Source organism: Labrus mixtus, unplaced genomic scaffold (genome assembly GCF_963584025.1).
Source record: "Labrus mixtus unplaced genomic scaffold, fLabMix1.1 SCAFFOLD_65, whole genome shotgun sequence".
NCBI lineage: Eukaryota > Metazoa > Chordata > Actinopteri > Labriformes > Labridae > Labrus > Labrus mixtus.
Window position 1 is genome coordinate 92,501 of NW_026870243.1, and position 26,365 is coordinate 118,865.

General features: G+C 41.1%; 1 protein-coding gene and 1 long non-coding RNA gene across 10 annotated transcripts in view; both read left to right on the forward strand.

The window, feature by feature from the left end:
- The window catches only part of LOC132967148 (cytosolic carboxypeptidase 4), an 80,200-nt gene that overhangs the window by 16,895 nt on the left and 36,940 nt on the right, over positions 1–26,365 (forward strand). For all 9 annotated transcript variants that reach the window (XM_061034006.1, XM_061034007.1, XM_061034000.1 and 6 more), the window contains 7 exons: positions 2,445–2,508; positions 2,988–3,134; positions 3,233–3,364; positions 7,307–7,400; positions 11,146–11,183; positions 11,729–11,937; positions 12,015–12,180. In XM_061034006.1, coding sequence (XP_060889989.1) covers positions 2,445–2,508; positions 2,988–3,134; positions 3,233–3,364; positions 7,307–7,400; positions 11,146–11,183; positions 11,729–11,937; positions 12,015–12,180 — 850 coding nt within the window. The remainder of the gene's footprint in view (positions 1–2,444; positions 2,509–2,987; positions 3,135–3,232; positions 3,365–7,306; positions 7,401–11,145; positions 11,184–11,728; positions 11,938–12,014; positions 12,181–26,365) is intronic.
- LOC132967150 (uncharacterized) lies at positions 19,235–24,910 on the forward strand. Its single transcript, XR_009670640.1, has 4 exons — positions 19,235–19,488; positions 24,058–24,165; positions 24,345–24,394; positions 24,744–24,910. It is a non-coding gene; the product is annotated as an uncharacterized LOC132967150 (long non-coding RNA).

Sequence of the window (26,365 nt, forward strand, 5' to 3'; positions counted from 1 at the left end):
TGTTACCATGAGGTCAGCTCTGATATGTCTGCTCAGTGTGTTACCATGAGGTCAGCGCTGATATGTCTGCTCAGTGTGTTACCATGAGGTCAGCTCTGATATGTCTGCTCAGTGTGTTACCATGAGGTCAGCGCTGATATGTCTGCTCAGTGTGTTACCATGAGGTCAGCTCTGATATGTCTGCTCAGTGTGTTACCATGAGGTCAGTGCTGATATGTCTGCTCAGTGTGTTACCATGAGGTCAGCTCTGATATGTCTGCTCAGTGTGTTACCATGAGGTCAGTGCTGATATGTCTGCTCAGTGTGTTACCATGAGGTCAGCGCTGATATGTCTGCTCAATGTGTTACCATGAGGTCAGCTCTGATATGTCTGCTCAGTGCTCAGTGTGTTATCATGAGGTCAGCTCTGATATGTCTGCTCAGTGTGTTACCATGAGGTCAGCTCTGATATGTCTGCTCAGTGTGTTACCATGAGGTCAGCGCTGATATGTCTGCTCAGTGTGTTACCATGAGGTCAGTGCTGATATGTCTGCTCAGTGCTCAGTGTGTTACCATGAGGTCAGCGCTGATATGTCTGCTCAGTGCTCAGTGTGTTACCATGAGGTCAGCTCTGATATGTCTGCTCAGTGTGTTACCATGAGGTCAGCGCTGATATGTCTGCTCAGTGCTCAGTGTGTTACCATGAGGTCAGCTCTGATATGTCTGCTCAGTGTGTTACCATGAGGTCAGCTCTGATATGTCTGCTCAGTGCTCAGTGTGTTACCATGAGGTCAGCACTGATATGTCTGCTCAGTGTGTTACCATGAGGTCAGCTCTGATATGTCTGCTCAGTGCTCAGTGTGTTACCTCAGGTCAGCGCTGATATGTCTGCTCAGTGTGTTACCATCAGGTCAGCACTGATATGTCTGCTCAGTGTGTTACCATGAGGTCAGCTCTGATATGTCTGCTCAGTGTGTTACCATGAGGTCAGCTCTGATATGTCTGCTCAGTGTGTTACCATGAGGTCAGCTCTGATATGTCTGCTCAGTGTGTTACCATCAGGTCAGCACTGATATGTCTGCTCAGTGTGTTACCATGAGGTCAGCTCTGATATGTCTGCTCAGTGTGTTACCATGAGGTCAGCTCTGATATGTCTGCTCAGTGTGTTACCATCAGGTCAGCACTGATATGTCTGCTCAGTGTGTTACCATGAGGTCAGCTCTGATATGTCTGCTCAGTGTGTTACCATCAGGTCAGCACTGATATGTCTGCTCAGTGTGTTACCATCAGGTCAGCACTGATATGTCTGCTCATTGTGTTACCATGAGGTCAGCTCTGATATGTCTGCTCAGTGTGTTACCATGAGGTCAGCTCTGATATGTCTGCTCAGTGTGTTACCATGAGGTCAGCGCTGATATGTCTGCTCATTGTGTTACCATGAGGTCAGCGCTGATATGTCTGCTCAGTGTGTTACCATCAGGTCAGCACTGATATGTCTGCTCAGTGTGTTACCATGAGGTCAGCGCTGATATGTCTGCTCAGTGTGTTACCATGAGGTCAGCTCTGATATGTCTGCTCAGTGTGTTACCATGAGGTCAGCTCTGATATGTCTGCTCAGTGTGTTACCATGAGGTCAGCTCTGATATGTCTGCTCAGTGTGTTACCATCAGGTCAGCGCTGATATGTCTGCTCAGTGTGTTACCATGAGGTCAGCTCTGATATGTCTGCTCAGTGTGTTACCATGAGGTCAGCATGCGTCTGCTCGTACTTCCTGATCCATCGAGCCTGATCCAGGCTGCGTACTCCGTGTATCAGGTTCTACTTATCTGCTCTGTGGTTGACACTGGAGCTTTGCTTGGACAGCCACATAGACATAATAATATCTGCTCTCTCATCAACATTCAGCTGCAGCCAGAGTTAGCTCGACACTATAATAATGTGCTAACAACATGCTAACCTGTCTCACTCTTTAATGTGTTTGTTCTGATGACGAGAGTCAAACATGCTAACCTGTCTCACTCTTTAATGTGTTTGTTCTGACGACGAGAGTCAAACATGCTAACCTGTCTCACTCTTTAATGTGTTTGTTCTGACGACGAGAGTCAAACATGCTAACCTGTCTCACTCTTTAATGTGTTTGTTCTGACGACGAGAGTCAAACATGCTAACCTGTCTCACTCTTTAATGTGTTTGTTCTGACGACGAGAGTAAAACATGCTAACCTGTCTCACTCTTTAATGTGTTTGTTCTGACGACGAGAGTCAAACATGCTAACCTGTCTCACTCTTTAATGTGTTTGTTCTGACGACGAGAGTCAAACATGCTAACCTGTGTCACTCTTTAATGTGTTTGTTCTGACGACGAGAGTCAAACATGCTAACCTGTCTCACTCTTTAATGTGTTTGTTCTGACGACGAGAGTAAAACATGCTAACCTGTCTCACTCTTTAATGTGTTTGTGTGCAGAGTGCCGGAGACGTGGAGAGCACCTTAAACATCATCAATGTGCTGGATGAACTTCTGTCAGCTGGTGAGCACTGAACTACAGGTCGTATAAAAAGTGCCTGTAATGACACCTACAAACAGAGGGGGGGCGCTGTGCAGGACAACGAGACAGCACACAGTACCACCTCAAATCAGAGGGAAACTTCTCAAAGTTCAGAAACAAAAAGCTTCATTATTTACATTTGAAATGCAGGTTTGACCCTGACCCTGCACCCTCTAAATCAGGGACTGTAGAGTTCAGAGATCTTTAAATCAAGAGCACTCAAAGGCTGACGTTGTTGGGTAAATCTGGCCTAGCAGCGATGCTAAACTAACCTTTAGTCGTACACTGTATTGGAAATGTTAGAGGTGTTCAAAGTTGAACTGCCAATCAGCTGTTTGACAACAGATTTCAGGAAGCTGGAGGATCACAAAGTCCTCCGTCTTCAGATGACGTGCTGTTTGAGTTTTCAGTTAGACTGTGAAGAAGCCACAGTGTGTGTGGGTGTGTGTGTGTGTGTTCAGGTACAGACCGTCGTATCCTCTACATGATCAGGAAAGGAGGCAGTGAGGCGCTGCTCTCTGCTCTGGTGAACACGGGACGCAGCTTCACTCCAAACTACAGCGTCCTGCTGCCTCTGCTGCACCTGCTAGTGAAAGTTGGACACAGAGGTGAGGACACAACCTGAGCTCCGAGCCGCTTCACCTTTACAGCTCCTTATTGAAAAACACCTGTGTGTGTGTGTGTGTGTGTGTGTGTGTCTGTGCAGACCGGCGTATCGGTGTGAAGGCAGAGGACGCCGGAGCCGTGCTGTTGACTCTGAGTCTGCTCAGACACAACATCTCAAACCCCAGGAGGGCTGCAGCCTGCCTCTGGGTCCTCCAGGTGTTCTCTTCCTCAGGTAAATAACCACAGAGGTCACTGAGAAGTCACTGAGAGGTCACTGAGAGGTCACTGAGCAACAAACATGTTTGAACAGTGAAAGCAGATCTATCAGTCCAGTCTCAGGGACAAGACACAGACTGAAACACAGACTGAGACACAGACTGAAACACAGACTGAAACACAGACTGAGACACAGACTGAAACACAGACTGAAACACAGACTGAGACACAGATTGAGACACAGACTGAAACACAGACTGAGACACAGACTGAAACACAGACTGAAACACAGACTGAGACACAGACTGAAACACAGACTGAGACACAGACTGTAACACAGACTGAAACACAGACTGAGACACAGACTGAAACACAGACTGAAACACAGACTGAGACACAGACTGAAACACAGACTGAAACACAGACTGAGACTGAAACATAGACTGAGACACAGACTGAGACACCGACTGAGACACAGACTGAAACACAGACTGAGACACAGACTGAGACACAGACTGAGACACAGACTGAGACACAGACTGAGACACAGACCGAAACACAGACTGAGACTGAAACACAGACTGAAACACAGACTGAGACACAGACTGAGACACAGACTGAGACCGAAACACAGACTGAGACACAGACTGAAACACAGACTGAAACACAGACTGAAACACAGACTGAGACACAGACTGAGACACAGACTGAAACACAGACTAAAACACAGACTGAGACACAGACTGAAACACAGACTGAAACACAGACTGAGACACAGACTGAGACACAGACTGAAACACAGACTGAGACACAGACTGGGACTGAAACACAGACTGAAACACAGACTGAGACACAGACTAAGACACAGACTGAGACACAGACTGAAACACAGACTGAAACACAGACTGAAACACAGACTAAGACACAGACTGAGACACAGACTGAGACACAGACTGAAACACAGACTGAGACACAGACTGAGACACAGGCTGTGACTGAAACACAGACTGAGACACAGACTGAGACACAGACTGACACACCGACTGAGGCACCGACTGAAACACAGACTGAAACACAGACTGAAACACAGACTGAAACACAGACTGAAACACAGACTGAAACACAGACACAGACTGAAACACAGACTGAAACACAGACTGAGACACAGACTGAAACACAGACTGAAACACAGACTGAGACACAGACTTAAATACAGACTGAGACACATACTGAGACACAGACTGAAACACAGACTGAGACACAGACTGAGACACAGACTGAAACACAGACTGAAACACATACTGAGACACATACTGAGACACAGACTGAAACACAGACTGAGACACAGACTGAGACACAGACTGAAACACAGACTGAGACACAGACTGAGACACAGACTGAGACTGAAACACAGACTGAAACACAGACTGAGACACAGACTGAGACACAGACTGAAACACAGACTGAGACACAGACTGAGACACAGACTGAGACACACACTGAAACACAGACTGAAATACAGACTGAGACACAGACTGAGACACAGACTGAGACTGAAACACAGACTGAAACACAGACTGAGACACAGACTGAAACACATACTGAGACACATACTGAGACACAGACTGAAACACAGACTGAGACACAGACTGAGACACAGACTGAAACACAGACTGAAACACTGACTGAGACACAGACTGAGACACAGACTGAGACACAGACTGAAACACAGATTGAGACACAGACTGAGACACATACTGAGACACAGACTGAGACACAGACTGAGACACAGACTTAGACACAGACTGAGTGCAGACTGAGACACATACTGAGACACAGACTGAGACACAGACTGAAACATAGACTGAGACACAGACTTAGACACAGACTGAGTGCAGACTGAGACACAGACTGAGACTGAAACACAGACTGAAACACAGACTGAGACACAGACTGAAACACATACTGAGACACAGACTGAAACACAGACTGAGACACAGACTTAGACACAGACTGAAACACAGACTGAGACACAGACTTAGACACAGACTGAGTGCAGACTGAGACACAGACTGAGACTGAAACACAGACTGAAACACAGACTGAAACACAGACTGAGACACAGACTGAAACACATACTGAGACACATACTGAGACACAGACTGAGACACAGACAGAGACACAGACTGAAACACAGACTGAAACACAGACTGAGACACAGACTGAGACACAGACTGAAACACAGACTGAGACACAGACTGGGACTGAAACACAGACTGAAACACAGACTGAGACACAGACTAAGACACAGACTGAGACACAGACTGAAACACAGACTGAAACACAGACTGAAACACAGACTAAGACACAGACTGAGACACAGACTGAGACACAGACTGAAACACAGACTGAGACACAGACTGAGACACAGGCTGTGACTGAAACACAGACTGAGACACAGACTGAGACACAGACTGACACACCGACTGAGGCACCGACTGAAACACAGACTGAAACACAGACTGAAACACAGACTGAAACACAGACTGAAACACAGACTGAAACACAGACACAGACTGAAACACAGACTGAAACACAGACTGAGACACAGACTGAAACACAGACTGAAACACAGACTGAGACACAGACTTAAATACAGACTGAGACACATACTGAGACACAGACTGAAACACAGACTGAGACACAGACTGAGACACAGACTGAAACACAGACTGAAACACATACTGAGACACATACTGAGACACAGACTGAAACACAGACTGAGACACAGACTGAGACACAGACTGAAACACAGACTGAGACACAGACTGAGACACAGACTGAGACTGAAACACAGACTGAAACACAGACTGAGACACAGACTGAGACACAGACTGAAACACAGACTGAGACACAGACTGAGACACAGACTGAGACACACACTGAAACACAGACTGAAATACAGACTGAGACACAGACTGAGACACAGACTGAGACTGAAACACAGACTGAAACACAGACTGAGACACAGACTGAAACACATACTGAGACACATACTGAGACACAGACTGAAACACAGACTGAGACACAGACTGAGACACAGACTGAAACACAGACTGAAACACTGACTGAGACACAGACTGAGACACAGACTGAGACACAGACTGAAACACAGACTGAGACACAGACTGAGACACATACTGAGACACAGACTGAGACACAGACTGAGACACAGACTTAGACACAGACTGAGTGCAGACTGAGACACATACTGAGACACAGACTGAGACACAGACTGAAACATAGACTGAGACACAGACTTAGACACAGACTGAGTGCAGACTGAGACACAGACTGAGACTGAAACACAGACTGAAACACAGACTGAGACACAGACTGAAACACATACTGAGACACATACTGAGACACAGACTGAAACACAGACTGAGACACAGACTTAGACACAGACTGAAACACAGACTGAGACACAGACTTAGACACAGACTGAGTGCAGACTGAGACACAGACTGAGACTGAAACACAGACTGAAACACAGACTGAAACACAGACTGAGACACAGACTGAAACACATACTGAGACACATACTGAGACACAGACTGAGACACAGACTTAGACACAGACTGAGACACAGACTGAAACACAGACTGAAACACAGACTGAGACACAGACTGAAACACAGACTGAGACACAGACTGAAACACATACTGAGACACATACTGAGACACAGACTGAGACACAGACAGAGACACAGATTGAGACACATACTGAGACACAGACTGAGACACAGACAGAGACACAGACTGAGACACAGACTTAGACACAGACTGAGTGCAGACTGAGACACAGACTGAAACACAGACTGAGTGCAGACTGAGATTTTAAAGAACTTTCTTTCACGTTCAAACACAGTTTGTTGTGTTTTTGTGTTTTTCGACAGTTTCCACAGCAAACTTGATCGGCGAAAACCACGGACTGGATGTGATCTACCGCCTGATCCCTCCGTACACCTCCAAACACCTGCACACCATCAAGTACGTTTACACCAGGCTTCCTCATTCACACGGACCAATCAACAAGCAGTATCTGTCTGTCACAGGCAGCCTCTGATCACACAGTCAACACCTCCAAACTAGCCTGATTAGCTTAGCTTGTAGCAAGTCTCAGCTAACGTGCTAATGCATGATGGCCATTGGCTGACCCACGACATGAAATCCAATCCAGAACCAGACCACAGACCCTGCTTCACTTTCCCTGGCCTGTTTATTTTTATTTTTGGCAGGTAACAGTTAGCATGTGTTGTGTTTAGTCCAACATTCACAACAATCTTCATCCTGATGAAGAACCGCTCCTGATCTCTCCTTTAATCTGGAGTCAGTGAGACTGTTTGATTTTGTATCATTATTCAGTCATTTGAGGAACAATTCTCTCTTTCTCTGTAAATCAGCCTCAACAGGGGGCGCTAACAGCCACTCACAGCTGTGTGACAAAATGGTGGTCTGCTGAGAGTTGGTGGTATTTATATATATTATATTTATAAGAGATGTAAAGAGCCAGATGACCCAGTTGGGGTTCATAAAGGGGCCTCAAGTAAGACCTGAACAGAATGAGCTGTGCAGCATCATGGTCCATCACCGTCTGATAGACCACATCTGAAGTTCACTGTCATTCTGCTGAAACCAGCGGTTAGTGACTTCCTCTTTTGTGTGGCGTTTATCTCTGTCATTCCTTTGTCCATAACATGTTGGAGACGAAGCAACGCAGTCCGCTATACGACGTTATAATGAGAATATTTGCCTTCATGTAGTCCAAGAGAACGACACAAAACATCAGCTCACTTGGACTCGCTGCGTAAAGAATACTCAGTGTCTGTTTGTGTTCACACAGCTCCTCTTGGACACATCAGGAGTTTTTCAAGAGATTTCTGAAAGTGTGAAAACATTTTTACACTCTGATATCCACAGGGGGCATTGTGAAGTCGAGGCAGGGTTTAGCATTTATCAAAGAGTCAGCTCAGGTGTGTAATGTGCACCGTCTCCATGGCGGCGTTATAACTTACAGGAAACATCATCATTAAAGCGTCTCAACACATCATCATTTCTCCTGAACGCATCAGCAGACGTCTTCTCAAGATCTCATGTCCTCCTCGTCTGTCTCTGTCACTGCTCGTGGCATTTGGCTCGAATACCCAGAATCCTCCAGTATACCCAGCGGAGCATGCCAGGAGCACCAGGAGTACTGACCTCTCCGCTGGCTTCATGCCTGACATACCAGCTCCTAATGGGCCAGGACTGAACATGAACCTCCTGGGTGGTGTGAGGGGCTGTGACATCACAGATTTACGAGCTTTCTGTATCGTGTTCATGCGAGCGCCAGCTGTTAATTGTTCTAACACAATTAGAAGACTCCTGGTTCCATAGTTGAAATGACAGCTGTTACTTTGGATAATTTGATAGAATTAGACAGCTGTGAGTTCTTGTGATGTCTGAGAGTTAGACCTGTCCGTCACTCTGATTTATCCAATTAGAGCTGAGAGACGGTCACTGCTGGTTGGCTGCAGCTCTGTCTGTCCTCTTCAGATCATTACAGACATGAGCTAATAAAGCTAATGAAGCTAATTCACCAGATCAGTTTCACCTGTTGACCTGTGATAACTTGATATAACCTCAGTCTGTGTGTCTTTAGTCCCGGGTGAATCGAGCAGGTCCTTCTGCAGTCTGAACAGCTCAGTTAGGTTTTTAAGACGGTCTACTGCACATTCCTACAGATGAACACATTTTAAACTACAGTTGTTGTGTTACACAGTTTGGAGACCCATTCAGAGAGAGAGCAAACTGAAATCTCCCAGCAGCTCCAGATAAAGATCACATGGATGATGTGCAAACAGGTTCAAATCAAAGCTCTCTACAAAGTGAACGGTGTGTGGACATGAGGGCGTTTTCCCAGGCCACTTTGGGTGCCTTCATCCCGTGAGTGCAGAGCTCAGGATGCCTGTTGCGTTTGGCTGTGAGGGTCAGCTGGCTGTCCTCCAGAGAGAAGCTTTCTGACCATGTCAGTAAATTGGAGTAAATGACCCCCTTCACTTATCCAGACCAGCGAGGCATTTTACAAGTAGAGCTTTTTAAACATCCTGAATGATGCTTGAACCAAATAGCTTCTGAATATTCCTGATTTTACTCGCCATGCAACCATTCCACCAGCAGAACAGGCCGACCTTCATGACAGCGTTAGCATCTCTCAGTCAGCATCATGGCTCTCTAATAATCGTCCTCTCCGCCCTGTCATGCTGACGTGTCCGGTCTGTCAGCAGAGCTGATATGTTTTCACTTTATTCAATGTGTGTGCTTCCACCGGCTCCGCTGCGTCTCAGCTCCGTCTGAGGGTTAGGGTTAACCCAGAGCCCAACGCATCAATTTAGCACAGAACAGAACAAGCGAGGACAAGGAAGTCAGACACTGATACAACATTAAAACATCCTGTTAATTTTCAAAATAAAACACTCCGTTTTAACGGTTCAGAAAAACGACCATTTCTGTGTTTAGAAAGAGTTTTATACCACATACATCGTATTATCTCACACTGTCCCAAGTTAGTTTGTTACTGCGGGAATTCCTTTGTCTCGGCCGTAACGGACAAGAGCAGACACGCAATGCACACGTATATGGAGGAAGTTCGGTGTGAGGTCGAGGTCATCCCCTATGGTGGCCGGTAGGGGTCAAACGCTCAGCAACTGATGAAACGACATACATATAGAAAAACGCGGAGAATATATAGAAACGTTGCACATTCAAAAGCAAATGCAAACTACCACAACAAATGCAAAGGCTGTAATGCGCTGCAAAGAAACAAACGCGCTGCAAAGAAACAAACGCGCTGCAAACGAAACAAACGTGCTGCAAAGACACAAACGTGCTGCAAAGAAACAAACGCGCTGCAAAGAAACAAACGCGCTGCAAAGAAACAAACGTGCTGCAAACGAAACAAACGTGTTGCAAAGACACAAACGCGCTGCAAAGAAACAAACGCGCTGCAAAGACACAAACGTGCTGCAAATAGGCAAAACAACTGCATAAGCATCAAACTCGCTGCAAGTACAGAAACGAAACTAAAGTAAAAAAACACACAACCAGAAAACAACTGCAAACACAGAAACGCTGCAAGTTCAGCCTTAAACGGAAGTGCTCCAGGCCTGTAGGGGTGCTGTGGAACTGTTTATTTACCAGAGAGAGTAAGAGAAATAGCTAGGATCAGAAAGTTATGTTTAGATAGGGAAGTTGTATCGTTGAAAGACACAGCACGTTTGTTTCATTTGCAACCTGTTTGTGTCTTTGCATTTGTTGTGGTAGTTTGCATTTGCTTTTGAATGTGCAGCGTTTCTATATATGCTGCGCGTTTTTCTAAATGTATGTCGTTTCATCAGTTGCTGAGCGTTTGACCCCTACCGGCCACCGTAATCCTCCGCTCAGAGAAGCGGGAACTTCTGGACCTGGTTGACCTTAATTCTCCGTCAGTTCACTGTTAGCTTCTAACTAATAGCGGCGCTAACAGCTAAATGGTTGTCTGCTGAGAGTTGGTAACTGCGCTGCTCGAACTCTCCAGACATCAGGAAAACACTTCTACCTCTGTGTGCCTTCAAAGTAAAAGAGGACTTTTTGTGTTTGTGTCTGAAGATCATCAGAGCTTTGAGAGTTAGACTCAGAGACGAGAGAGAGGGAGAACATGATGGACTGTGATCCATGATCAGGGAGGAACTAACTGAGCCCTCTGCTTCTCTTCCAGGGCGGCCATTACTGCCTTTGCTGCTCTGCTCTCCACAAGTAAGTCTTCATCATCATCACCACCACCATCATCATCATCACAGCTTCATCACAGCATCATCAGTTGATGCTGACAATAAGAACTAAACTGAAATTAAACTAAATAAACAGAAGCTGCAGAGAATGTGGACGCAAACATTACAATAAGTATGAGATGTAAACATGTATCCGCACACAGAGACAAATATTATAACACTGTACATTAATTAGAAAATAAAGAAGTTTAAGTTATACAGAGTCTTTTAGGAGTCTCAGAGTCTCTGATGGAAAGAGTGATAAAGTTTCCACAATATCCAGACTATATTATTTTAATGATGGAGGTCACGAGTCTCTAAAGGAATAAGACTGTGATTTATTAAATCTACAGAGATACACTGACAGGATGGTCTCTCTCTCTCCCCTGTCTGTCTCTCTCTCTCCCGTCTCCCGTCTCTCTCTCTCCTGTCTGTCTCTCTCTCTCACTCGCCCGTTTCCCGTCTCTCTCTCTCTCCCGTCTCTCTCTCTCACTCGCCCCTCCCTCTCTATCTCTCCCGTCTGTCTCACAGAGGCTAACGTGTCGGCGGCGGTGTCTAAAGGTTACGTCTCTGGTCTCCTGCAGCTCTATGAGGACTGGTTCATGACCGACTGTCAGCATGAGGCCACAGTGATCTGCCATGCTCTCCTGCGCTGCCTCCATCAGGTCAGCCACAGTACTGCAGGCAGACAGGCTGTGTTTTCACAGGGAGGTCTCCGACTGCTCTATCAAAGTACTCAGGTAGACCACCACCATGTTTTTATAGTCATAATATAATGTGCAGATGTTCTTCAGGTGTGTCTTTATTACCTGTTCAGACGTGTGCGCTCAGTAAAGGTGGCGAGTGTCTGCTGGAGGCGGCGGTGCAGCTCATGAGGAAGTGTCTCCCTAAAACTCCTCTGCCTCTGACCTCAGACCGCTCAGTGTACACCTTCGCCCTGCCTGGAGGGTCACATGATACACCTGAGATCAACATGGCTCCAGGTACAGTCTGCAGTAATAACTGATTAGACACAGATACAGAGATCAGTGTTCAGGTCAGCTGATCCCGACCGCTCTGTCTGTCATGTTTGATGAATCAGCTTTACACTCAGAGAGGGCAGAGCCACCTGCCGGCTTCAGGACGCCAGAACGTCTCTGCCTGACTGCAGCTGTGTGCAGGGCGTTACACACACAGGGTGTTACACATACAGGACGTTACACACACAGGACGTTACACACACAGGGTGTTACACATACAGGACGTTACACACACAGGGTGTTACATGTACAGGACGTTACACACACAGGACATTACACACACGGGATGTTACACACACAGGACGTTACACACAGAGCGTTACACACACAGAGCGTTACACACAGGACATTACACACAGGACATTACACACACAGAGCGTTACACACACAGGGCGTTACACACACACAGGGCGTTACACACACACAGGGCGTTACACACACAGGACATTACACACACAGGGCGTTACACACACAGGACATTACACACACAGGACATTACACACACAGGACGTTACACACACACAGAATGTTACACACACAGAGCGTTACACACACAGGGCGTTACACACACGGGGCGTTACACATACACAGAGTGTTACACACACATGGCGTTACACACACAGAGCGTTACACACACAGAGTGTTACATACACAGAGCGTTACACAGGGCGTTACACACACAGTACGTTACACACACAGGGCGTTACACACACAGAGCGTTACACACACAGGACGTTACACACACAGGACATTACACACACAGTACGTTACACACACAGGGCGTTACACACACACGACGTTACACACACAGGACGTTACACACACAGGGCGTTACACACACAGAGCGTTACACACACAGGACATTACACACACAGGGCGTTACACACACAGAGCGTTACACACACAGAGCGTTACACACAGAGCGTTACACACACAGGACATTACACACACAGAGCGTTACACACACAGAGCGTTACACACACAGGGCGTTACACACACAGAGCGTTACACACACAGAACATTACACACACAGGGCGTTACACACACAGGACATTACACACACAGAGCGTTACACACACAGGACATTACACACACACAGGGTGTTCACACACAGGGTGTTCACACACAGGGTGTTCACACACAGGGTGTTCACACACAGGGTGTTACACACACAGGGTGTTACACACACAGGGTGTTACACACACAGGGTGTTACACACACAGAGCGTTACATACACAGAGCGTTACACAGGGCATTACACACACAGTACGTTACACACACAGAGCGTTACACACACAGAGCGTTACACACACAGGACATTACACACACAGGACTTTACACACACAGTACGTTACACACACAGGGTGTTACACACACAGGACATTACACACACAGGGCGTTACACACACAGTACGTTACACACACAGGGCGTTACACACACAGAGCGTTACACACACAGGGTGTTACACACACAGAGCGTTACATACACAGAGCGTTACACAGGGCATTACACAAACAGTACGTTACACACACAGGACGTTACACACACAGGATGTTACACACACAGGGCGTTACACACACAGAGCGTTACACACACAGAACGTTACACACACAGGACATTACACACACAGGGCGTTACACACACAGGACGTTACACACACAGGGCGTTACACACACAGTACCTTACACACACAGGGCGTTACACACACAGAGCGTTACACACACAGAGCATTACACACACAGGACATTACACACAGAGCGTTACACACACAGGACATTACACACACAGGGCGTTACACACACAGAGCGTTAGACACACAGGACATTACACACACAGTACGTTACACACACAGGATGTTACACACACAGGGCGTTACACACACAGAGCGTTACACACACAGGACATTACACACACAGGGCGTTACACACACAGGACGTTACACACTCAGGGCCTTACACACACAGGGCATTACACACACAGGGCATTACACACACAGGACGTTACACACACAGGACATTACACACACAGGACGTTACACACACAGGGCGTTACACACACAGAGCGTTACACACAGAGCGTTACACACACAGGACATTACATACACAGTACGTTACACACACAGGGCGTTACACACACAGAGCGTTACACACACAGAGCATTACACACACAGGACGTTACACACACAGGACGTTACACACACAGGGCGTTACACACACAGGGCGTTACACACACAGGACATTACACACACAGGACGTTACACACACAGGACGTTACACACACAGAGCGTTACACACAGAGCGTTACACACACAGGACATTACACACACAGTACGTTACACACACAGGGCGTTACACACACAGAGCGTTACACACACAGGACATTACACACACAGGACGTTACACACACAGAGCGTTACACACACAGAGCGTTACACACAGGACATTACACACACAGGACGTTACACACACAGGGCGTTACACACACAGGGCGTTACACACACAGGACATTACACACACAGGACGTTACACACACAGGATGTTACACACACAGAGCGTTACACACAGAGCGTTACACACAGAGCGTTACACACACAGGACATTACACACACAGTACGTTACACACACAGGGCGTTACACACACAGAGCGTTACACACACAGGACATTACACACACAGGACGTTACACACACAGGGCGTTACATACACAGAGCGTTACACACAGGATGTTACACACACAGGACATTACACACACAGAGCGTTACACACACAGAGCGTTACACACTGAGAGCGTTACACACACAGAGCGTTACACACACAGTATGTTACACACACAGGGCGTTACACACACAGGACATTACACACACAGGGCGTTACACACACAGGGCGTTACACACACAGTATGTTACACACACAGGGCGTTACACACACAGAGCGTTACACACACTAGTTAACTAGTATAAAAAATTGTGTGTCTACTAGTTACATAGTGCACCTAAACATGTTTACTAGTTAACTAGTAAGAGCCAAAATGTCCATTAGTAAGCTAGAAAGGCATATATATGGACCATACTAGCTAACTAGTTAGGATAAAAAGTTTTTACAAGTTAACTAGTAAGAGCAGAAAGGTCCACAAGTTGTACTAGAGATGGCTTTATTAGTCTTACTCGTTAACTAGCGCGGCTCTAAATGTTCACTAGTTAACTAGTAAGAGAACAAATTTCCACTAGTTGCACTAGTATCATTTTTACAAGTCGTACTAGTTAACTAGTGAGACATAAATATTTTACTAGTAAACTAGCTAGATCTAAAATGTCACTAGTAACACTTGTTGCACAAAATGAAAACGAGGAGGTCGGGGATAAGTGTGGATTGAGGCTTACGATAGGCTCTAAAAATCAAGAACAAAAAAAACATCAAATCAGGACCCAGGATTTGGTTATAATCCCACCCACTGCATTTACATATTGCATACTAGTCAATTCGTTGGATTGCAGGATTAGAACTGTAAACTGGTAAGTGCCCTTTTGTCCACTAGTTAAACTAGCTGGTGTGTTTTTGACCTCACTAGTAAACTAGTTGAAGACTTTGTGTGGCACTAGTAAACTAGTTGCAGACAAAACAGCATACTAGTGGACATTTGCTTTCGACTAGTAAACTAGTTGAATGATAACATTTGACAAGTTTACATGCTGAACAGTTAAAACCCTTTACTAGTTAACTAGGTGAGCACAGATGTCAACTAGTAGTCTGATCTGTTGACTACTAGTTAACTTGTACTGCCAAAAAGACCCCTACTAGTACAACTAGTGGACATTTTGCTCTTACTTATTAACTAGTTAACTGTGTTTGGCCTCACTAGTTAACTAGCAAGGTCACACATGGTCTAACTGGTAAACTAGTGGACATTTTGACTCATTCTAGTTAACTAGTACGCATTTAAAGCCTCACTAGTTTACTAGTAAGGCCTTGAAGACCAAAGTAGTGATGCTAGTGTGCATTTTTCTTTTACTAGTACTACTAGTAAACATCTTGAGCCCTACTTGTTAACTAGTAAGGTCAATTAGACTGCAACTAGTGGTACTAGTGACATTTATGCCCTTAGTAATAAACTAGTTAAGCTTTTTGAACATCATTAGTTTACTAGTAAAGTCGAAATGCGTTTTACAAGTGTAACTAGTGGACATTTGGTCCTTAGTAGTTACTAGTTACTAGTTAACTTGTAAAGGTCAACTGGCAGTCCACTAGTAGTACTAGTAGCACTAGTTGACCACATGATAATGAAGCAGGCGGGACAAGGATTTTGATTGGTCAATGTCAAACCTGCGATTTTGCCAGCCTTAAAGGGCCAGATCTGAATAGTACCTTGGGTTAAACCAGCACTAATTTCTGAAGGTTTGTTCATTTGTTTCATGTTATATTATCACTAAATGGTAACTCACTGAATGCTCTTTGGTAGAATTTTATGACCCCCAGATTAAATCCAAATCTGATATTACATTGTTATTCATGTTACAGAGACGTTTTGATCTCTAGTCCAACTTTTTAGTTTTTTAAACTTAGTTTTATTTGTTCTAAAATCACTAATGATTATTGATTATTGCAGTATTTGTCAAAAAATAAACAATACTCAGTCACTTAATATTTATATATATTAGTATGATAGAATAAAATCAAATCTTGCACAACATTAATGTTAAGGATTCTTACTTTTTTCTTGCCATTGAAAATTTGGCAATATAAAATATGAAAGACATACTAGTTTGAACCTTGCAAACTAAAAAATGAAATAATTTTTTAAAAAATCATGAAAGAAATGTGTTTATATTTAGTTTATCTGCTAGACAATCATGCAAAATATTGTATGAAATATTTAGGATTTAGGACAAGTGTATACTGAATTATAAAACTAATACAAATAAGAAAATATAACAGGAAAAAAGTAACAAGCCTGAAACTTGAAATAAATGTTTTAATGATTTATTTTTTATAAATATAAAGTCAGCCTCTTACATCTAGATAAATAAACCTTATACAATAAGTGGCTGCAGAGAGATATGCATTTCGGCCATTAGGTGTCAGTTGCAGGATTGGTATGTTATGGACTTGCTCAATTTTTCTTGGTTTAGCTTCGAGTAAGCCCAGCTGTAAATATACATATGGCAGTGAGCAGATATAAGAGCCATTGATCATACTTGACTGTCTTCCTTTTATGTTTACAGTTGAGATAAGGGCACAAGCAACATACATTAAGATTTATTTTATCATATGAGGAGTCATGTTTTTATGTTTAAAGCATAAAATTAAGATACTACTTGCAAATGCCCACCAGCTATACTAATATACGCTGCTAATGTCTACAGTGTGTCCACTAGTAGTATTAGTGCTACTAGTAAGAGCCAAAATGTCCACTAGTAGTATTAGTAGGCGCCAAAATGTCAACTAGTAGTACTAGTGCTACTAGTAAGAGCCAAAATGTCCACTAGTAGTATTAGTAGGCGCCAAAATGTCAACTAGTAGTACTAGTGCTACTAGTGCGAGCCAAAATGTCCACTAGTAGTATTAGTAGGCGCCATAATGTCAACTAGTAGTACTAGTGCTACTAGTAAGAGCCAAAATGTCCACTAGTAGTATTAGTAGGCGCCAAAATGTCAACTAGTAGTACTAGTGCTACTAGTAAGAGCCAAAATGTCCACTAGTAGTATTAGTAGGCGCCAAAATGTCAACTAGTAGTACTAGTGCTACTAGTAAGAGCCAAAATGTCCACTAGTAGTATTAGTAGGCGCCAAAATGTCAACTAGTAGTACTAGTGCTACTAGCAGAGGAGTAAAGAGTACTAATATATTCTACTCAAGTAAAAGTACTGTTACTTTAATGAAATTTTACTCAAGTACAAGTAAAAAGTAACTCGTTTAAGATGTACTTTAAGTAAAAGTTACTTTTTTTAACAACGCGTCTCTCGTGTGTCGTGAAAAAGGACGAGAGGATATTAATCTCAAAGTTTTTTTAATTAAAGGCTAATCTTTGCAAAGTTTATCTTTTCAGATAAACATTTTCTTTTCTACACCATTGACAAAAACAAAATATAAATAATGGATACATATTCAAGGCTTATATGTTCAAGTAATCAGCTGTTTTATGAAGGGAAATGTTTAAACTATTTAAGAAAATACTAAAGGGGACTTTGTCTCAATCATAAACAGTGTAGAGTATTTTAGTGTTTTTAGTTTTGTTATTCTTAGTCTCAAATGCAGCCTCAAAGGCTGATGTAGCTGCAACTAAACCTGAGATGAAAGATAATCCATTTATTGTTTTAAAATGAGCCTTTATGAGTTTAAATATTAGATGTTTTAGTCTCTGTTTGTTTACCTCTTAGCTACTGAAGCTTCTAACTGAATCTTTTTGGTTTGAAGTATTTGTTTTCACACATCTGAGATGTTTTAAGTTGCAGCAGCTTACAACACCCAACTTCCTCATACGTCTGCTTCAAAATAAAAGCACATCACATAGATGGTAATAAGGGACTTTTATTGTGAAAGACTTTCCGGAACTAAATGTGTTTATCGCTCTGAGCTTTCGCGGAGCTGCAGCGGGTATTGTAGTCCCGAACGCTGTAGTGAGAAAGAACACTCAGCCACTTCTTTGCCCAAGAGTTAGAGCCACAGCCAACTTATTTTAATCACCTTGGACTTAAGACAATGAGACATCAGTTTATAAACACCTTCAGCAGGTAGACCCACAGTGGTGGAGGTGCTTATCCGTGCTAGCTGAAGTGGCACCGAGCCAAGAAAAGGGTCTCTCTCTCTCTCTTTCTCTCTGTCTGTCGCATAGACTGTAAAAATAATGGACGGGACAAGATCCCCGGTCTAGTGAAGCTTTTATTTTTAGAGCTCCCCCTGCTGACTGGCTGCAGTATAGGTCATAAACTCCGCCTCCTCAATGATAACAGACGGGATGTGGGTCAAACCTAAACTCTGCTGTGATCATTAGTTATTATCACCCTACATTGTGCTCATTTTTCTGGGAAGTTTGTTTTAAATAAGTTATTTGAGGTTGAAAAACGGGATTTTACGCCATATTTGACGATGATTGACAGCCGCCGATCTTGCGTAGCTCTCTTTGTGAATAGCAAAGTTACGTAGTGAAGGAAAGCCGAGACGCCATTGAATTTTTCCGTTCAGTTTTTTCGTCTTTTTTGAGCTGGCAAAATGAGTTGATCTGCAGTAAACTGTTCTAACCGACCTGTGGGAGCTAAGGGATCTTTGCAGTTTTTTCGGTAAGTAAAAAAGTGTGATTTATGTGTCATTGGTTAAAGTCGTTATCTAGCTAGCTAACACATAAGCAGTCTAAGGTTAGCTGAAATGTTGTAAAGCTAGGTTACTTATCCGGCATGATTTATCTTTTTATTTATTTTTTTAAATGAGCAAACCTAATAACTGACATGCTATGTTTCTCGATATTGTTATATCATTATGGTGATTTAAATTGTATTTAAAACCAAGAATCGTAATATAAAATCCGCTCATAGATGAGGTTCATTGACTGTACAGTTATTTTACAGCAAAAATAAATAGTCTGGTAAAGTCTCAAAAAAGTATCTAGGGCAAAAACAAAGTCAAATAATTTAAATCTAGCCTGCATCATTACTAATGTGTACATGTTTACAGTCTGAGTGATAAGTGGGTTATACAGAGAGTAACAGGTTTTACTTTCACCGTGCAGACTGAAATTCATAGAACTATATATGAGGGTAGAATATTTCTCTATGTATCCAGATAAAACTAAAGGTAAGATCTGATTTAATATAACTGTTACTGATTTAAGATCCTGATAAAACTAAAGGTAAGATCTGATTTAATATAACTGTTACTGATTTAAGATCCTGATAAAACTAAAGGTAAGATCTGATTTAATATAACTGTTAATGATTTAAGATCCTGATAAAACTAAAGGTAAGATCTGATTTAATATAACTGTTAATGATTTAAGATCCAGATAAAACTAAAGGTAAGATCTGATTTAATATAACTGTTAATGATTTAAGATCCAGATAAAACTAAAGGTAAGGTCTGATTTAATATAACTGTTAATGATTTAAGATCCAGATAAAACTAAAGGTAAGATCTGATTTAATATAACTGTTAATGATTTAAGATCCAGATAAAACTAAAGGTAAGGTCTGATTTAATATAACTGTTAATGATTTAAGATCCAGATAAAACTAAAGGTAAGATCTGATTTAATATAACTGTTAATGATTTAAGATCCAGATAGAACTAAAGGTAAGATCTGATTTAATATAACTGTTACTGATTTAAGATCCAGATAAAACTAAAGGTAAGATCTGATTTAATATAACTGTTAATGATTTAAGATCCAGATAAAACTAAAGGTAAGATCTGATTTAATATAACTGTTAATGATTTAAGATCCAGATAAAACTAAAGGTAAGATCTGATTTAATATAATTGTTACTGATTTAAGATCCAGATAAAACTAAAGGTAAGATCTGATTTAATATAACTGTTAATGATTTAAGATCCAGATAAAACTAAAGGTAAGATCTGATTTAATATAACTGTTACTGATTTAAGATCCAGATAAAACTAAAGGTAAGATCTGATTTAATATAATTGTTACTGATTTAAGATCCAGATAAAACTAAAGGTAAGATCTGATTTAATATAACTGTTACTGATTTAAGATCCTGATAAAACTAAAGGTAAGATCTGATTTAATATAACTGTTACTGATTTAAGATCCTGATAAAACTAAAGGTAAGATCTGATTTAATATAACTGTTACTGATTTAAGATCTAGATAAAACTAAAGGTAAGATCTGATTTAATATAACTGTTACTGATTTAAGATCCAGATAAAACTAAAGGTAAGATCTGATTTAATATAACTGTTACTGATTTAAGATCCAGATAAAACTAAAGGTAAGATCTGATTTAATATAACTGTTACTGATTTAAGATCCAGATAAAACTAAAGGTAAGATCTGATTTAATATAACTGTTACTGATTTAAGATCCTGATAAAACTAAAGGTAAGCTCTGATTTAATATAACTGTTACTGATTTAAGATCCAGATAAAACTAAAGGTAAGATCTGATTTAATATAACTGTTACTGATTTAAGATCCAGATAAAACTAAAGGTAAGCTCTGATTTAATATAATTGTTACTGATTTAAGATCCAGATAAAACTAAAGGTAAGATCTGATTTAATATAACTGTTACTGATTTAAGATCCAGATAAAACTAAAGGTAAGATCTGATTTAATATAACTGTTACTGATTTAAGATCCAGGTAAAACTAAAGGTAAGATCTGATTTAATATAACTGTTACTGATTTAAGATCTAGATAAAACTAAAGGTAAGCTCTGATTTAATATAACTGTTACTGATTTAAGATCCAGATAAAACTAAAGGTAAGATCTGATTTAATATAACTGTTACTGATTTAAGATCCAGATAAAACTAAAGGTAAGATCTGATTTAATATAACTGTTAATGATTTAAGATCCAGATAAAACTAAAGGTAAGATCTGATTTAATATAACTGTTACTGATTTAAGATCCAGATAAAACTAAAGGTAAGATCTGATTTAATATAACTGTTAATGATTTAAGATCCAGATAAAACTAAAGGTAAGATCTGATTTAATATAACTGTTACTGATTTAAGATCCAGATAAAACTAAAGGTAAGATCTGATTTAATATAACTGTTAATGATTTAAGATCCAGATAAAACTAAAGGTAAGATCTGATTTAATATAATTGTTACTGATTTAAGATCCAGATAAAACTAAAGGTAAGATCTGATTTAATATAACTGTTACTGATTTAAGATCCAGATAAAACTAAAGGTAAGATCTGATTTAATATAACTGTTACTGATTTAAGATCCAGATAAAACTAAAGGTAAGATCTGATTTAATATAACTGTTACTGATTTAAGATCCAGATAAAACTAAAGGTAAGATCTGATTTAATATAACTGTTACTGATTTAAGATCCAGATAAAACTAAAGGTAAGATCTGATTTAATATAACTGTTACTGATTTAAGATCTAGATAAAACTAAAGGTAAGATCTGATTTAATATAACTGTTACTGATTTAAGATCCAGATAAAACTAAAGGTAAGATCTGATTTAATATAACTGTTAATGATTTAAGATCCAGATAAAACTAAAGGTAAGATCTGATTTAATATAACTGTCACTGATTTAAGATCCAGATAAAACTAAAGGTAAGATCTGATTTAATATAACTGTTACTGATTTAAGATCCAGATAAAACTAAAGGTAAGATCTGATTTAATATAACTGTTAATGATTTAAGATCCAGATAAAACTAAAGGTAAGATCTGATTTAATATAACTGTTACTGATTTAAGATCCAGATAAAACTAAAGGTAAGATCTGATTTAATATAACTGTTAATGATTTAAGATCCAGATAAAACTAAAGGTAAGATCTGATTTAATATAACTGTTACTGATTTAAGATCCAGATAAAACTAAAGGTAAGATCTGATTTAATATAACTGTTACTGATTTAAGATCCAGATAAAACTAAAGGTAAGATCTGATTTAATATAACTGTTACTGATTTAAGATCCAGATAAAACTAAAGGTAAGATCTGATTTAATATAACTGTTACTGATTTAAGATCCAGATAAAACTAAAGGTAAGATCTGATTTAATATAACTGTTACTGATTTAAGATCCAGATAAAACTAAAGGTAAGATCTGATTTAATATAACTGTTACTGATTTAAGAGACTAACTGAAACGTGAACACAAACATCAACAACCTGCGGTGGTGTAATGTAATATTAACGGAGCATCATGCTGCTTAAACGTGATAAATATTCTGCTTTGTCTTCCACACACCAATTCAACAGTCACAAGTTGATCAATTATAAATTTAATGATGCTCATTGAGAATTTGTACTAAAAATTGACAAAACCTGACAAAACCTGCGGTGATTGTGACTGTGTCTGTATTTAACACCTTTCAAAGGAAGGTGTTAATGCAGGAGATCAGTGTTACACACAACATGCTGCTGTTATTGAAGTTAGGAGGAGACATAGGTACAATAAAAGAAGACATAAAGATCGCGTTTTTCCCCACACATGTTAATATGTTTTAAATGTCATGCATTTATTTTTGATTTCGCTTCAATAATCGTTAACTAGAGAAACACCATGATTAAACTACAGGCTGTTGTTGTCTTTTTATAGCCAAACAAAGCTGAACATTCACAGCCTCTGCATTCAAAAGAATTTCAACATTTACATTCATGTCATCCTATTTCCCTCTTTTCACCAACATTATATTTTAAACTGGGATTTCCTTTTTCTCAGGTTGTGCGTCTCTCCCCCAGCTCGCCCCCTCCGGTGCGCTCCTCTCCATAATGCACTCGCCTCCTCCCTCTACAGCCCGCTGCTCCTACTCTGTAGGACGCTTTGATTGGGGCACCTCACCAATAAAATACTATTTTATATTTTATAAGCAGTTTGCCACCACACTGTACTTTCACTCTCCAAAGGCATATGAGTATGTGTGTGACAACTTTAACAAAGCTTTACCACACAGTCACACCATCCACACAGCTGATCCAGGATTTACTGTAGCATCTTTTACAGCACTAAGAGGTCATGTACAGGCAAACAGAGAGAAGGGAAAAGAAACAATCTGTGCTCTCAAATAACAAAGGAGTCTCAAATCTTTTTGAGGAATTACAGCTAAAAATCTACTTTGCATACAGTACATCCTCTGATAAATACAGTGAAGTACTTTGATTGCATTTCTGTGATGTTCCTGTAGGTGACCATGATGCAGCCAGACTGAAGCAGCACGTTGTGAAGGTGGACGCCATCATCTTGTCTTTGCAGCGCTGATTCTGAAGAGAACGCCTTCATATAGGACTCAAAGGTAAAATGATCTCTCATATGATTGGACTGTGTTATTGTAACCGCTATCAGCATCAAAGTAATTTTAGTAACAATTTATAATCCTTCTTAAAATGTAAGGAAGACTAGCAGAATATTTTAACAGTCTCTGTGATTCTGCAAGAAGTTCATGTTTAAATTGTTCTTCTTTCTGTCTTCAAGGAAATCAATGCTCAAAGGAAACAGCAGTCCAGACTCTGATTCCAGCTCCGGTGAGGTTCTGCACACAAATCTGATTATATGAGAATTTATTTAACATTAGTTTAATTTATCAGGCTGGCCCATGTGATGACAGTTTAAAATAATCTTCAATAGAAAGTGGCAGGAACATTTGTCTTAAAACATAAATTCATAAAGCTGATCATATTATTGGATTCATCCAGTCTTATTATATATTTTGTTTTTCCTCTTAAATAGTTCTCCTGTCTTTAAAACAAACTTTAGAACCTGAAGTTTAGCAGAACCTGAGGACAGATCTGATTTCAGGTCTGAAGCATAAACATCACAGTAAAATTCATTATACTTTACATTTAACTCCATGATTGTTTTTCTTTATTACAGAAGATGCCCTCAGATTCAGATCCATCAACAACCCCTGACAACATGGAGGACTCGACCCCTGAGCGTTTCCTGTCCTCTCTCCATGGAGTTCTTCTCTTCAGTTATTAACTCTTGAAAACAGCAGCACAACATGCCAGACTGTTTGACAAGTCTGTGATTGAATAAATGGAAATTGAATCTCATGCATATCTTGTTATGCTTATTGGCTTTAAATGTTTAGTATTAAATAAGTTTGAAGGCCATTTATCTCAGACGAGACCGGCTGTGACAAGCTGAGCTCGTCTGTTAGCTTTGCTGCTGTCTTAGCTGTTGTTGGTCAAGAAGAAATTAATGTCAGTTCAAGGCCTTTTCAAATGTGAGCTATAAACTTAACTGCTAAATGATTTTACTGTGACCAACACTTTGTAGTGCTCCAGTTAATCAGAGACAGTCAATTCAGATTCAAAAAGAGTTTATTTAAACATTTTATGAAAAAAATAAACTTCAATAAACAACCTCTGGCTTCATTAACCTTCATGTGGAAAATAAGTAAGGGAGACCATCAGGTCGAACTGCTGGGACATAGGAGAAAGTATAAAAAATAATTTAACAAAGAAATCCAAACAAAAATCAAATAAAGTATAAAGATCCTGGATGATTGTTTGACTGTTAAAATATGATGGAAAAGCAAATCCAACACAACCCTCCAGCATCTGGCCTTTCAAACACAGGGCAACATCATGGAAAGAAAAATAACACCATTGAATATTGACCAGGATCTCTGTGTTTTCTCTGAGGATGACTATGGTAGCCTTCTCACTGTTCACTGTTACAAAGCTCCAGACTCTGTCCACCTTCTCACTGTTCACTGTCACAAAGCTCCAGACTCTGTCCACCTTCTCACTGTTCACTGTCACAAAGCTCCAGACTCTGTCCACCTTCTCACTGTTCACTGTTACAAAGCTCCAGACTCTGTCCACCTTCTCACTGTTCACTGTCACAAAGCTCCAGACTCTGTCCACCTTCTCACTGTTCACTGTAACAAAGCTCCAGAATCTGTCCACCTTCTCACTGTCACAAAGCTCCAGACTCTGTCCACCTTCTCACTGTTCACTGTAACAAAGCTCCAGACTCTGTCCACCTTCTCACTGTTCACTGTTACAAAGCTCCAGACTCTGTCCACCTTCTCACTGTTCACTGTAACAAAGCTCAAGACTCTGTCCACCTTCTCACTGTTCACTGTTACAAAGCTCCAGACTCTGTCCACCTTCTTCAGTTGTGTAGACGTTGATCAGCTCCTCTGGGTGATGGCAGAGAGGACTCTTCATCTGGGAGAGCTGCTGGTGTAAGGTCATTTCTACCACAGTGGCTGAGCAGGGCGTCTGACACAGGTGAAAGAAGGAGGAGGTTCCTTCAGACTATGTGACCCCAGCCTGACCTCTGTAACAAGTGTGCAGATGAAGGTTGAAATGAGTCATTTTTAGGTTCTGTTGATTGTAAAATGGAAAAGAAAACACCTTTCTATTTAACATTTAGCTGGTGTATGACTCGGTGTGGTTTTTATTTTAGAAGACTGTATTGTTAACAATAGCTTGTTTTTACAATCCTCTTATGAAACTTAAATAAAGATCACAGGATATATA